Raw genomic sequence first — 13272 nt, 5'->3', positions numbered from 1 at the left:
GAAAGGACGAAGTTTGACCTAATCTGTTGTAATAACCAGCCAGATCTTAGTCTTTTGTTCTTTTGTGAATCAATTGAATCATGTGAAAAGCAAAGTATATTATCATAATTAGGCATTTTGACAAGATTATAACGGGTGTGAGTAACTGTAGTGGTGGTAATTTTGTATCTTTTGGATGCTATTTTTTAATTTTTTTTACTGATAACTTATATTTCTACCTGGGGGAAAAATCATAATTATTTTTGGCTCAACTTAGACTGTGTTCTCACAAATTTTTGCTGCTCAGATCGACATTGAACCATTCGACCAGTTCAAACATTGCTTCCATACATACACTTAATACTGCCCCAATATTGCCACGCTTCCTTGCTCCTTTTTTCCAGATGTCCACACATTAGACAGATCTTTGCAGGTGCAGAACAGCTGTATGTGTATTGGTAACCTTTCAAATTCCCAGCTAAGGTACAGTAGTTGGGGGGTGATGACAGTGAGGTGCAAGAGGGTTGAGGATATTTTGGGAAAACATTGTTGAGAAATATTGGTCAAATATTTGATTACTGGCTTTCCATATGGTTACATGCACACCACAGCATGTGGTAAATAATCTGTATTAAAATAGGGATGCCCAAATCAGGAGTGCAAATTATTGGAACTGAAACTTCAGTAACATAAATATGCAGGTTCTTTCTTTGGTCCTACTTGTGCTGTGTACCTTTGAAGAAGAAATGTAATAGTATCCTCTTGCTTATTTTCACAGTCTGACAGCAATGCAAGCTTTCTCAGAGCTGCCAGGGCTGGCAATCTGGACAAAGTTGTGGAATACCTGAAGGGAGGAATAGACATCAATACATGTAATCAGGTAAGTGGCTCATGATTCACAGATTTTGGCATAATATGCAAGTGGGAACTGCAGAAGGAACTGGGTAGAAGGAAGAAGGGAAGGAGTGTTTTTTTCCCCCTTTTGCTGGCCTTTCCTTCCCCCTACACTGAATTGAGTGCTGAAGGTGGGGTGGAGCCACACACACACAAAAATTTTTCACTGTTTTATCTCAATTTTATTATGTGAATTGTTAAACAAACAAACAAATATAGTTTTTATTGATTTCCAACGTATAACAACAAAAAGAGAAAGAAAAAAAATCCCAATTTAGCCCCCTCTCCTGTCCAGGACAGATCAGTCTATTTAAGTTTGCCAAAGCCCAGTCTGTGATTTTGGTGGTTACCATTATTCATGGTTATCAGGTTATTTAAACAGAGTCTCTGTATGTTTTGACTGCATAGTTAATGAGTACTATAAACATGATAAGGTAAAGGGACCCAGTCCAGTCCATGATAAGGTAAAGGGATTAGGTCCAGTTGTGGCCGACTCTGGGGTTGCGATGCTCATCTCGCTTTATTGGCTGAGGGAGCCGGCGTACAGCTTCCGGGTCATGTGGCCAGCATGACTAAGCCGCTTCTGGCGAACCAGAGCAGCGCAGGGAAACACCGTTTACCTTTCCACCGGAGCGGTACCTATTTATCTACTTGCACTTTGACGTGCTTTCGAACTGCTAGGTTGGCAGGAGCAGGGACCAAGAAATGGGAGCTCACCCTGTTGCGGGGATTTGAACCGCCGACCTTCTGATCGGCAAGCCCTAGGCTCTGTGGTTTAACCCACAGCACCACCCGCGTCCCATATAAACATGATAAATAACAACAAAAGGTGGCCACTTGCTCTGTAGTGCATTTACACGGAGATTAATAGTAGATCAGTGGCTCAGAATAGGCTTAAATTAGTTAACAGGCAGTTCTTCTTATAGAGAAAATTTCCTTTTGACGCCATCCATATTCTGATCGCAAGCAAGATAGAACACCTGGGTCTCTCCTTAAAAAAAGATTTTAAGCATGTTAGCAACTTTGCATCCTGTGAGTCTTATCTCTCCTACAATTATAATCTCCTGGTTTTGCAGAGGAAAGGTAAAAGCCAGAAGTCTCAAGATTATTATCATGCCTCCTGTACGTCAGTAGGAAGGGATGAGGTCAACTTTTATCAAATGCTTAAACAACTCCTGTGATGTTTGCCCACTCAGATATTCTAGATTGAGAGATTCCCCCCCCCACCCCCGAATTTAATTCCACTAGTAGATATGAACCTACTCCTCTTCAATCAAAATTTCAAGGGCAGTAGTATACATTGGCAGGGACATATTTTATTGATTTTTATGGAAATTGGAAAGCTTCTGTTTTGCTCTTGGGCATGGTGTGTCCCTTTTGCTTTCTACAAATCAAGTGTATCTTCCTCCACAATGCACCTGGTGTTCAGTGATCCCAAGTGCGGAAGTCTGAGGTTTCCCTTGCTATTTCTGTGTAGCATCAGGCAGCAAGTAAGCACTTCGTAGGGTATTTTTAGAGGGAAGCTCAATGTGTGTTGGAGCAGATAGAATCAAGTAGCTAATGGACATCTGCAGTAATCAGAACTGCTCAAATGCTAACTAGTTTGTGTCATACTGGAAACAGCCTCAGCGCATGCAAAGGATCATGCATTTGCTTTATTTCAAATCTATACAAGTGAATTGAGAAAGAAAAAATATTTTTTTAAACAAACAAACAAACCCCGATATGGTATGTTTATGTGGGAGTAACCCATACAAAGTTCAATGGGAGTTACTCCCCATTATTATGTTAGCTGATCTGAGATATTTTATCTGAAGAGAGTTGTGTTTGCTGTATGGATATGACATACCAGTGCTATGATCAGATGAGCACTTGGTCAATGTTCTTTGTATGGATCAAACTGGATGTATGATCCATGTCATGCAGCAGCTTCCAACTATAATCATTCCAGAACAGCCACTTCAATTTTGCCAAGATCAAGCACTGTAGTGCAGCTGATGTGATGTTACTTTAGGCCTGGCACCAAAGCTGTATGCTCTCTTTGTCAAACACAATTTTTGATGTTCAGAGAGGATGAGTTAAAATAATTGTTTGCCATGTTTAATGTGTTTTCACACTTTCTCAGTCTGTAAGTAGAAGTTATTGATGTCTGTTTTGCCCCTGTCTAATTGCATAATATCCACTTCCCCTCTGTACTCTTATCTATAAATCTCTAGTTACCAAATCTCACATTTGCTACATTTTTGATTGAAAATACATTTGAAAAAGGATATAATAGCAAATGTCTTGGCTTCCCATACAGCCTACTTGCTTTATCCTTAAAGCAAACAGATACTTCATTAATGCTCATTCTGAAGAAACACTAGGCAATCGTATATTCTTAGTTTTATTCTCATTTTCTTACAGATAATAGGATGGATGTAAAACAGGAATGGCTTTAAACAAGTTCAGGGCTGCTTTGCCATGAGGGCTATGTTTCACCTCCACCGCCTGAGGCAATATGCCTCATTATTTATACCCTTTGTTGAGAATCACACTTGGGGATAGTCCTGTTTCACTAGGGTCCTGCCTATATGCTTTCCATAAGTATATTGTACACTTCTTAATGACTTCATGCTATGACGTGGTTTTGAATTTGTTAAATAAAAATAAAAATAAAATCTGGTTAGCCACTCTGTGAACAGGATACTGGACTAAATGGGCCTCTGATCTGATCCAGCAGAGCTTTTCTTATGTTCTTATTCTTCCATGTGTCTGACGAAAAACTGATCCTGCAGATAGCTCAGTCTGGAGAGCATGAGACTCTTAATCTCAGGGTTGTGGGTTGAAGCCATACATTGGGCAAAAGATTTGGACTAGATGACCCTTGTGGTCCCTTCCAACTCTACAATTCTGAGATTCCTCACTTCCTGCTGTGGTTGAAGGTATCTGATAAAATAGCATGGCATTTGCAAAATCTCAGATATGCATATAGTAAGCCTTGACATAGGCTTTTTATCTAAACTAGCAACCTTATTTGCTGTTATTTTTTAATATGGGGAAGGGAATCCCTGGTCGTTTCTGCAAAGCACCGGTACCACTTTTCCTAGGTCACTCACAGAGCAGCTTGCCCTTGTAATTAAATTGCAGACTCTTCCCACATCTGATCACGTGAAGAACTGACATTGTTTACAGATGGAATTACTCCATGGCAACAGAGATGCTAGGAAATAATCACTGCTTGGTCATGATACACTTGTCCTCACTTGGAACCACTTTCAACCATGGATTGAGTCCTGGGTTGTGCAAAGAAATACAGGGCTAAAGTTAGTTAAGAGGGTGCTGTATCTAAGATAAAAGTGATCATGTGAAAAAGCCTGCCATTAGCCAAACCCTGCACTTTCCTTTTCTCTTCCTTCCATCATTTTCTCCTTCCCTTTCTGTAGGTTCACGGCACTATTTTTTTTTTGTAGAATCTAGAGTGGGCTCTTCATTGAAAGGCTCACAGAACATTGAACCTTGTGTTCTGCTGCTGAAAGACTTTATTATTATTATTATTATGCCCAGACCTCCAGAATAGACCGGTGGATAATGGGGAAATCAACATGAGTCTCTCCCTCTGTGGTTTTCTGCTGCCTTGATCCATTTAATCAGATAAAACAGCATTTGGTTTCCAGCCAGCCTCTTTTCTAAATAGGTTGGATTGTGCCCAGCTGACCTTTTGCTGTTTCCACTGATCATTAAAACTGAATAGATCCTTTAATGTAATCTGTACAGTATTGTGTCAATTCATTTAATGCTGAATTCCAAGGTCTATAGTTGTAAGTAAATCTGCAAGATTTCCTGTTTTAGCCAGGTGTGCTAGTAAGGCATTTGGGGGATCCTAAGTAGGCTTACTTTATTTATTTATTTATTCGTACTTATTTATTAAAATATTTTATCCCACGTGGAGGTAGGTTTCCATAGAAATTAACTGGACCTACTTCAAAATAAATAAATATCTTTTGAATATTTTAAAATATCTGTTTTTATTCATACTTCTATTGTTTTCTTTTATATTTTTCTGAACAGCTTAGATGTTTCCTTACAAGCAAGGCTCATACTGACCAAAAAGAAGGCCTATTTGCTCCTATCCCTTTAACAATAGTTTAATTTTCAGAAATCAGCTGGTTAAGCTTTTGACAGCATGGGTGGGAATTATCACCTCCTAATGTATGTGTAAGGGACGTGGGTGGCGCTGTGGGTTAAACCACAGAGCCTAGGACTTGCTAATCAGAAGATCGGCAGTTTGAATCCCCGCGACGGGTGAGCTCCCATTGTTCGGTCCCTGCTCCTGCCAACCTAGCAGTTCGAAAGCACGTCAAAGTGTAAGTAGAAAAATAGGTACCACTCCGGTGGGAAGGTAAACGGCATTTCCATGTGCTGCTCTGGTTCACCAGAAGCTGTCTGTGGACAAACGCCGGCTCACTCGGCCAGTAAAGTGAGATGAGCGCCGCAACCCCAAAGTCGGTCACGACTAGACCTAATGGTCAGGGGTCCCTTTACCTTTAATGTATGTGCATTAAGCCGCATATATTAAAGGCAGACCTACAGTGACCAGTGCAAGGATCCAAGTGCAAGGAGATTGAGGATCCAGAATCCCTTAACATACTATGGCACCTAGAATTCTTTGAGGGAATAAATGTACTTTATTGGGCTTTACAGTGTGCATGCAGCCTGTAGGGTTAGGGTTATGGTGGAGTTATTCATTACTGGGAGTGGGGATTATTCGAATGAATAAAACTTTTGTTTGATCCAGAAGTGGTTATGTTAGGATTTCCCCAAGAGCAAGCAGATAAAATAATAAACTTCTCTCACTTGGAATCTATTTATAGTAGCCAGAAAAACTATGACAAAGTTTTGGATATCTAGGTATATTCTGGGACAGTCAGAGTGGTTTACTGCTATATAAATAATGAAAGTAATAACAGTTGTTGGATATACTAGAGCCATTTCATTTTCATTGGGTGTGAATAAAGTGGCTACTTTTGGCAGCTAGAATTTAAATATCCATGTTTGAGAAATTATCTGATTTCTTATTTGTTTACAAAGAGCCACCACCCGTTTAAGTCTGCGTATCTGATAGAGGAGGTGTTGTTTTATTTTAAGAATTGTTTATGTACTCTGCTGTAGAACTAAGTGGATAGTACCGTATTTTTAGCTCCATAAGACACACTTTTTTCCTCCTAAAAAGTAAGGGGAAATGTGTGTGCGTCTTATGGAGTGAATGCAGGCTGTGCAGCTATCACTGAAGCTAGCACAGCAAGAGTGAGAGCTGCACAGTGCCTCTTGTTCTGCTGGCTTCCCAGTGAAGCGGGAGGAGGAATGGAAGGCCAGCACAGCAAGAGCGAGAGCTGCACAGCGCCTTTTGTTCTGCTGGCTTCAGCGATAGCTGCACAGCTTGCTCTGGCTTTTCAGGGAGGTGGGAGAAAGGATGGAGGTCAGCCCTTCAGTCCCTTCTCCCACCTCCCGGAAAAGCCAACAAGAGGAAAAGCAAGCGAGCGTGTCTGCTGCTCTTGCTGGCTTTTCTTGTTTTCCTCCTCAAAAAACTAGGTGCGTCTTATGGTCGGGTGCATCTTATAGAGCGAAAAATACGGTAAATAGTTTTAACAAACAAATATGTGAGGCGGGCAAGCCAGGTAACTCTGAGCACAGAGAGGGCCAAAAAGACTTTTCAACACTTGAATGGACAGAAATGAGAGAAACCCCATCCAATTCTTGTTTTATATACTGCACTCAAAGGTTCGCTTCAAGTAGACCTTGGGAGGTTTAAATGAGGGTGCTACTATGTAGACTCCTTTGAACATCCTGAAACCTACCCATTTTGAGATCAGTACATCAGTGGGATTGGGAGAGGTCATAGTGATTAGAATTCAGCCCAACCTTGTGTTTGCTAGGCAGCTTCCTTTGTGCGTCCCCCACACTCCCATGTGAAATGGGTGGGCAGAGTCTATGAGATTTCAAAGGTATCTCCTTCTGTGACTCAAAATTTCGTAATGGTATTTGCAAATGTTGAGAGAGATGTGTAGGTGTTTGTGTGGTGGACGTGGTGGATGGCCCGACCATGTATGCTTTGTATGTGGGACCTGGAGCTTCATATGTGAATGAGATGAGACAACAGCCCAGTCTCTGACTGGCAGTGGCTGTGCCAGCTGAGAACTTTTTAGCTGCTGATGACCGTGATTGCAGCTAAGATTTTATGTATTCAAAGCCTGTGCTACACCACTAGGGTTATACCTCTTTAAGAGGGGCCAAATGGGAAGTTTATTTTTTATTTTTTCCTTGCAGAATGGACTCAATGCTCTACACCTGGCTGCCAAAGAAGGGCACGTGGGGCTGGTTCAGGAATTGCTGGAAAGAGGTTCTGCAGTTGACTCTGCTACTAAGGTAATATATTCACTGTATAGAAATGGTTCTCTCTCTGTGTGTGTGAAATAGAGCAAGGTTAGACAATGTGGTTGGACTACAGCTTTGATCAGTGACATGGTCAGGTTAGGGATGATGGGAGCTGTAGTACAGTAACATTTACTTATTTAGAGCATTTGTATCCAGCTCTTCAGCCGAAAAGGCTCCCAGAGTGGTTTGCAAACAGTCAATTAAAACAAGACAGTCTTTGTCTGAAGGCTTACAATCTAATATAAAAACACAATAAACAAGGGAAAGGGGGCAGGGAGAGCACCACAGCCATCTATGATTCTATTCCTGAAACAGACTAATGATGAACATTATTTGTTTCAACTCTGCATTAAGATCCATTAGACAGTGTTTCTGAAACATGTGCTGAAACTCCTGAGTATATGTCTCACACACCTTCCATCTGACAACAGCACTGTGCTCTGTCCTTCCTCATTAACGTTGGCTGTGCATGCCTCAAGAATGCAAGCACACACTTTCCATCGACCTCTGCAAACTCAAACCAACCCTCCCTTGGTACACCTGTTGGCTTCAAAGTAAAAACATAGGAGAATTAAAGATCCTTCTCCTATAATATATAATCATAGAGATGAGAAAGTCTTTGATCCAGATTTGGTCTCCATGAACAGATGGGCTTTGGACTGATTGGAAAGTCACATGCCTGTTGTGTCCTCCTCATGCCGCCCTGCCACCCCCCCCCCCCGAAAAATGCTCCTGGGTCTATGGCCCCAGCAGCCCCCTCCCACACTAATGTATAAGGAGTTTCCTGTGTTCCCATGGGTTGGGAATAATTTCCCCTTGTTGTCTTGGTGTTAATAGCTGGCAGCATGAGGCAAAACCAGTTCAAGGGATGCAGCTTTTTGGCCTTCGCCTCTATCCCTGTGAATATTCTAGAATTATCAGGTTTATCAAAATTGGTTTGCATCACTGAAGGGCAGTGCATAGCAAGAACATGGTGGTATTATATACATACCATAAGAGTCAAAGTATTGAAAAAAGAGGTTCCCACATTATGGACCTCCCTAGCTAAAAAAAAAAAAAAGTGGCTAAAAACATTTCTCTCTAAGAAATTTTTCAGTAGCCTTAATACTAGGAGGTTTATTTTGAATGAAGAGAAAGTTATTGAATAGTTTTAATGCAGGAATGCTAAAGTTTCAATTGATGTTATGAATGTGAATGAGAATACTGTTTATTGAAAGCTGGATTTTGGGCAAATCTGTTTATGAATAAATTATTATTACTATCATTATCTTTTATCAAACAGAAAGGCAATACTGCATTGCATATTGCATCCTTGGCTGGTCAGGCTGAAGTTGTCAAAGTTCTAGTGAAGGAAGGAGCCAATATTAATGCACAATCTCAGGTATGTTTGGCATTTTCTGCTTTATAAAAATGCAATGTTGTATAAAGTGCTCTAAGCCTTAAGTTGGCAAATCTGACTCAAGGTTAATTGGTCACACACAGTGAACTGCCCAAATTATTCAGCACAGTGGGACATATTGAAACCTCACCAGCAGCTGGAGCGCAGCAGCTAAATCAGATATTTTGCAAATCATGCTCATTAGCAATGGAAAGGCATCTCTCAGTCTTCAGATTATGAAATTATAAGCTTTCTTCTGGAATGTAGAACTTCATTTTGAGGTATGGAATTCAGCGAGGAGCCGTATAGCTAACATAAACTGAATTCCAATATTCTTGAAGCCATCTTTTTATGCTTCTCCAAATATACCTTTTTCACTCTTGTATATTTTCAAATAAGGATGTAGTACTATTGATTCTCAGCATGCAACAATACATTTTCTGCCCTCTAGAATCTATATAATTGATTTTTAAACATGTGTTCCTGGAAACTCTTTTAAGTTTGAAGATTTTCTCATTGGGGTCACTTGGGCATTCTAGGTCATATTTGCAGTTTACATGGGCCAGTGGTCAGACTGACCTCATCCGGTTGATGCACCACACAAAATTAGAGTGCACCCGAAATATGTCCTAGAATACTCTGCAGCACCCAAGGGTTCCTCAGCACAACGTTTGTATGGAAAAGCAACATGGACAAACTCATCTTATCTCAATTTGAAATAAGAATGGTTCTTTCTAAGCTTCTTCACAAAAAGAATCTTAGGGGGTGGAAATGACCCTTTCCAAATGCTTTCCATGGCCTCAGAATGTGGCACAATGTTGTATCTTGAGGTAGACATAGCCGAGAAGGAAATACATAGAAAGGACTTCAGCACTCCCCTGTGGGCCTTCCTAGTCTGAGAGTGTGGATTCCTTCATCCCTTCTACAGTTGGCTACTGCAGAGTTAGACAAGAGTCCTTTAAGTCAGCACAGCCATCTTCTCAGTGAGGTGGGCCCAACTGCAGTGCTAGTCAACCTACAAAAAGGTCTCAAATGGCCCTGGCTCTGGACTGAGATAGCATCTTCCACACCCCAGCTGTCACAACTGCCAAGGGTCCTGCGCTGCTTTAGGAGAACTGCCTTCACTCTGCCTAGACCTGACTTGACCTATGCCCTGATCTTCACTTTACCTCTTTGTTGTCTCCAGTTTCCCTATGCGCTTCAAGCCCCAACACAACAGCATAACATGATAATGCTTCTTCCCTGCAACTAATGTCTCTCCTCCCTTTCATCGCCAGCCCTGCCATTCACTTTCCTTTCCCCAAAACCTACAGTAATAACCAGTGGAGATTTGTGTGAAGGAGAGAGCAGCTATTCAGACTTTCCTTAGCCTTGAATACCTAACAGCTGAGCAAGATTCTATCACAAAGGTCTGTGGGAATTATAGTTTGTCAGAATGCATGTCCAACTGCAATTCCCAGGGATCTTTGCAGTGGGAGCCTTACACTGAGAACATTTTCAGGCATAATGCTGGCCTGTGACATAATCCTCTCTATTGCATGCACACTATCCAATGCTGTATGTGAAAGGTAAGTTTTTTGGGTGGGGAAAGGCAGGCTCGCCTGACGCCTTCATTAGATATCTTTAGGTGCCAGGCAAAAACATTTATCTTCAACCAGGCATTTGGCTGATTAACATTCCATGGCTTTTTCAATGCATTTGTGGAAGGAGTGTTATTGGTTTTGCTTCATGTATTTTGTATTCTCATTTTGTATCTTTCTATTGTGAACTGCCCTGGGATCTTTGGATGAAGGGTGGTATACTAATATAATAAAAAATAATAATAATGTAATAGTTTGAAATGTCCTGAACTTATTTATTTGGCTCAGATTCTAAACACCTAGCTATTTTGGAATGGGGTGGGCCATTCATTTCTAAATTCTGCCTCTATCTAAAACTTAGTCACCTGCTATTAAAGCAGAAAATCTGAAGAACATTGATGTAGATGATGGTTTAGATTCAGCGGAAGTCTAAAAATCATTGATGTAATTGATATATTGTGTTCAAATTCAGTACCTGTACAGGGTTGTATAAATTTCAAATTTTGCCATGCTGCATTAATTTCCCTTTCTTTTGCCAAAGAGCTGCATTACTCTGTCACAATACAAGCTGATACTTGAAGGTTGGAGGAAATTGGTGCATACAAAGGGACGCAGTGGATTGTGGCCTTTGTGCACATGCAGAAAGCCCTTTGAGATGGGATGAAACTCTGCAAGAAGACCATTCACTTCAATAGGCCTTGCGAGTTGTGCATTTGGTCATTAATTTAGCAATTAAAAAAAAAAGTGGTCCCAAACATACTAAATCTGTAGTCAGGTTCAGTGCTTAATATTAATGAACAATGGTTATTCACAAGCCGCAACTGCAAGGCACCCTCTGAAATAATGCTCTTTTCTCTTTTACATAGAAGGAAATGCCGCAGTATCTCAGGCAGGAGTCTTTGATCTATTTTGGTAGCTGCTGACTCACAGCATCCAACAGAAAAAGCTTCAGAAAGGGAAAGGGTAGAAGGAATTTGCAAATCACAAAATAAAAGGTCATCTGTAGTCAGATGGAACTGTTTAATCTGTGTGTGACACCACTGAAGTTCACTGCACTAAGGGCCCCCAAGCTATATACAGTTAGGCGATTTTAAATATATATACATATTTTTACAACCACCAATACCCATGCAGTTTTATAATACGTGTGATGGAGTTAGGCCTTGTCCTGTATCCTATAGTAATGCCACATTGTTGATGCTGTTGCATTTTGTAAATTGGCAGTAACAACCAGAGACCCACCTAAAATCATAGCTGTGAGGCAGGGAGTGGGGTTGCCCATAATTTATTCTCTGTGCCTTTGTTCTGTCTCTTACACACTTCATATGCTCCTTTATTTGTCTTATACATGCCTTCATTCACATACATTACTCTTAGATATAAAGGTAAAGGTAAAGGACCCCTGACAGTTAACCTCTGAACGACTCTGGGGTTGCAGCGCTCATCTCGCTTTACTGACCGAGGGAGCCAACGTTTGTCCGCAGACAGTTTTTCCAGGTCATGTGTCCAGCATGACAAAGCCGCTTCTGGCGAAACCAAAGCGGCATATAGATTCTCACATATGCCACAATAATATATCCTGGATAGCTCAGTTGGTTAGAGTGTGGTGCTGATAACACCAAGGTTGCAGGTATATTCCTGCGTTGCAGGGAGTTGGTCTAAATGAACCTCAGGGTTCCTTCCAACTCTACATTTCTATGATTCTATGAATCACAGGATCTATATATGTATTACTGCAATGTTGGGACGCGGGTAGTGCTGTGGGTTAAACCACAGAGCCTAGGACTTGCCGATCAGAAGGTCGGCGGTTCGAATCCCTGCGACGGGGTGAGCTCCTGTTGCTTGGTCCCTGCTCTTGCCAACCTAGCAGTTCAAAAGCATGTCAAAGTGCAAGTAGATAAATAGGTACCGCTCCGGCAGGAAGGTAAACGGCGTTTCCATGCTCTGCTCTGGCTCCCCAGAAGCGGCTTAGTTATGTTGGCCATGTGACCCGGAAGCTCTCTCGGCCAGTAAAGCGAGATGAGCGCCGCAACTCCAGAGTCGGTCACGACTGAACCTAATGGTCAGGGGTCCCTTTACCTTTTAATGTGGGAGAAGAATGTTTGGCTTACGAAAAATAATTTTATACATTGCATAATTTGAGTCTATCTGATGGTGTAAAGAATGTGCTTTTTCTTTCAACATTATATGGGCATCCTGCAAAATTGTTAAGAACTCAATAAGCCTGAGGTCGTACTTGCTGTGAATTGCATGGTGGCTTTGTCAGTCATAGGGTTGGCTGAACTATAGGACTAGCCCAGTACTGTGTTTTAGTATAAAGCTGCAATAGGAGGTGGTTTATTTAGATATATAGCCCTATTATGAACCCCATTGGTTCACAGTAGGCAGAGGTATTGCATCATAAGGAAGAAGGAAAAAACAATTTCTTGAACAGAAGATTCACAGTGCATATTACAATGACAAAGGAAGTGAGTACCAAGAAACAGAATAGAACAGCATGAATCATATGCTTCCCTTTAATTTCCCCCTGATATTTTAGCTCTCAGTAGTTCTTATTTAAGTCCACCAGCTAACCCATAGTTGGTGGGGGAGAATATCTTCGGTTAAAACCAAAGAAACAAAGTGAAATGGAGGGATGGGAATTGAGGGAAGTGGGAGCCCAGGGACCTTTACTAATCCTAATTAATATTCTCCAAAGCCTCTTTAAAAACAGGCAACCAACCAACCTATGCCCATTTTCTTGGCTCTGCTGAGACCTGTACCCCATATCAAATCCTTTACCCATTAAGATCATGTCTGTATAAAATAATTTTATTTACATTTGTCAGTCATGTCATACAAAATAAAATGTCTCAATATATATTATGAAGAAAGAGAAGGTATGGAATTATATATTACACCCATGACAATGCTCAGGGTTTTTCCGTTTCCATTTTTTGCTAAAAATCATTACGGCAAAACATTGGCTTATTTGTTTCTCTTTGTATCCTCTTCCTCCATCAGATTAAATGAATGCTATGAATCATT

General features: G+C 41.0%; 1 protein-coding gene across 43 annotated transcripts in view; it reads left to right on the top strand.

Annotated features, from left to right (window-relative positions):
• The window catches only part of ANK2 (ankyrin 2), a gene marked incomplete at its 3' end in the record, with an annotated part of 316224 nt that overhangs the window by 187749 nt on the left and 115203 nt on the right, over positions 1–13272 (top strand). For all 43 annotated transcript variants that reach the window (XM_083756174.1, XM_083756190.1, XM_083756194.1 and 40 more), the window contains 3 exons: positions 758–859; positions 7180–7278; positions 8570–8668. In XM_083756174.1, the coding sequence (XP_083612300.1) occupies positions 758–859; positions 7180–7278; positions 8570–8668 (300 nt within the window). The remainder of the gene's footprint in view (positions 1–757; positions 860–7179; positions 7279–8569; positions 8669–13272) is intronic.

Source organism: Podarcis gaigeae (assembly GCF_964106915.1).
Source record: "Podarcis gaigeae genome assembly, chromosome: 9".
In the NCBI taxonomy this organism is placed as follows: Eukaryota; Metazoa; Chordata; class Lepidosauria; order Squamata; family Lacertidae; genus Podarcis; species Podarcis gaigeae.
Note: the sequence above shows the minus strand (reverse complement) of the source record. Positions and strands in the feature narration are given on the sequence as shown.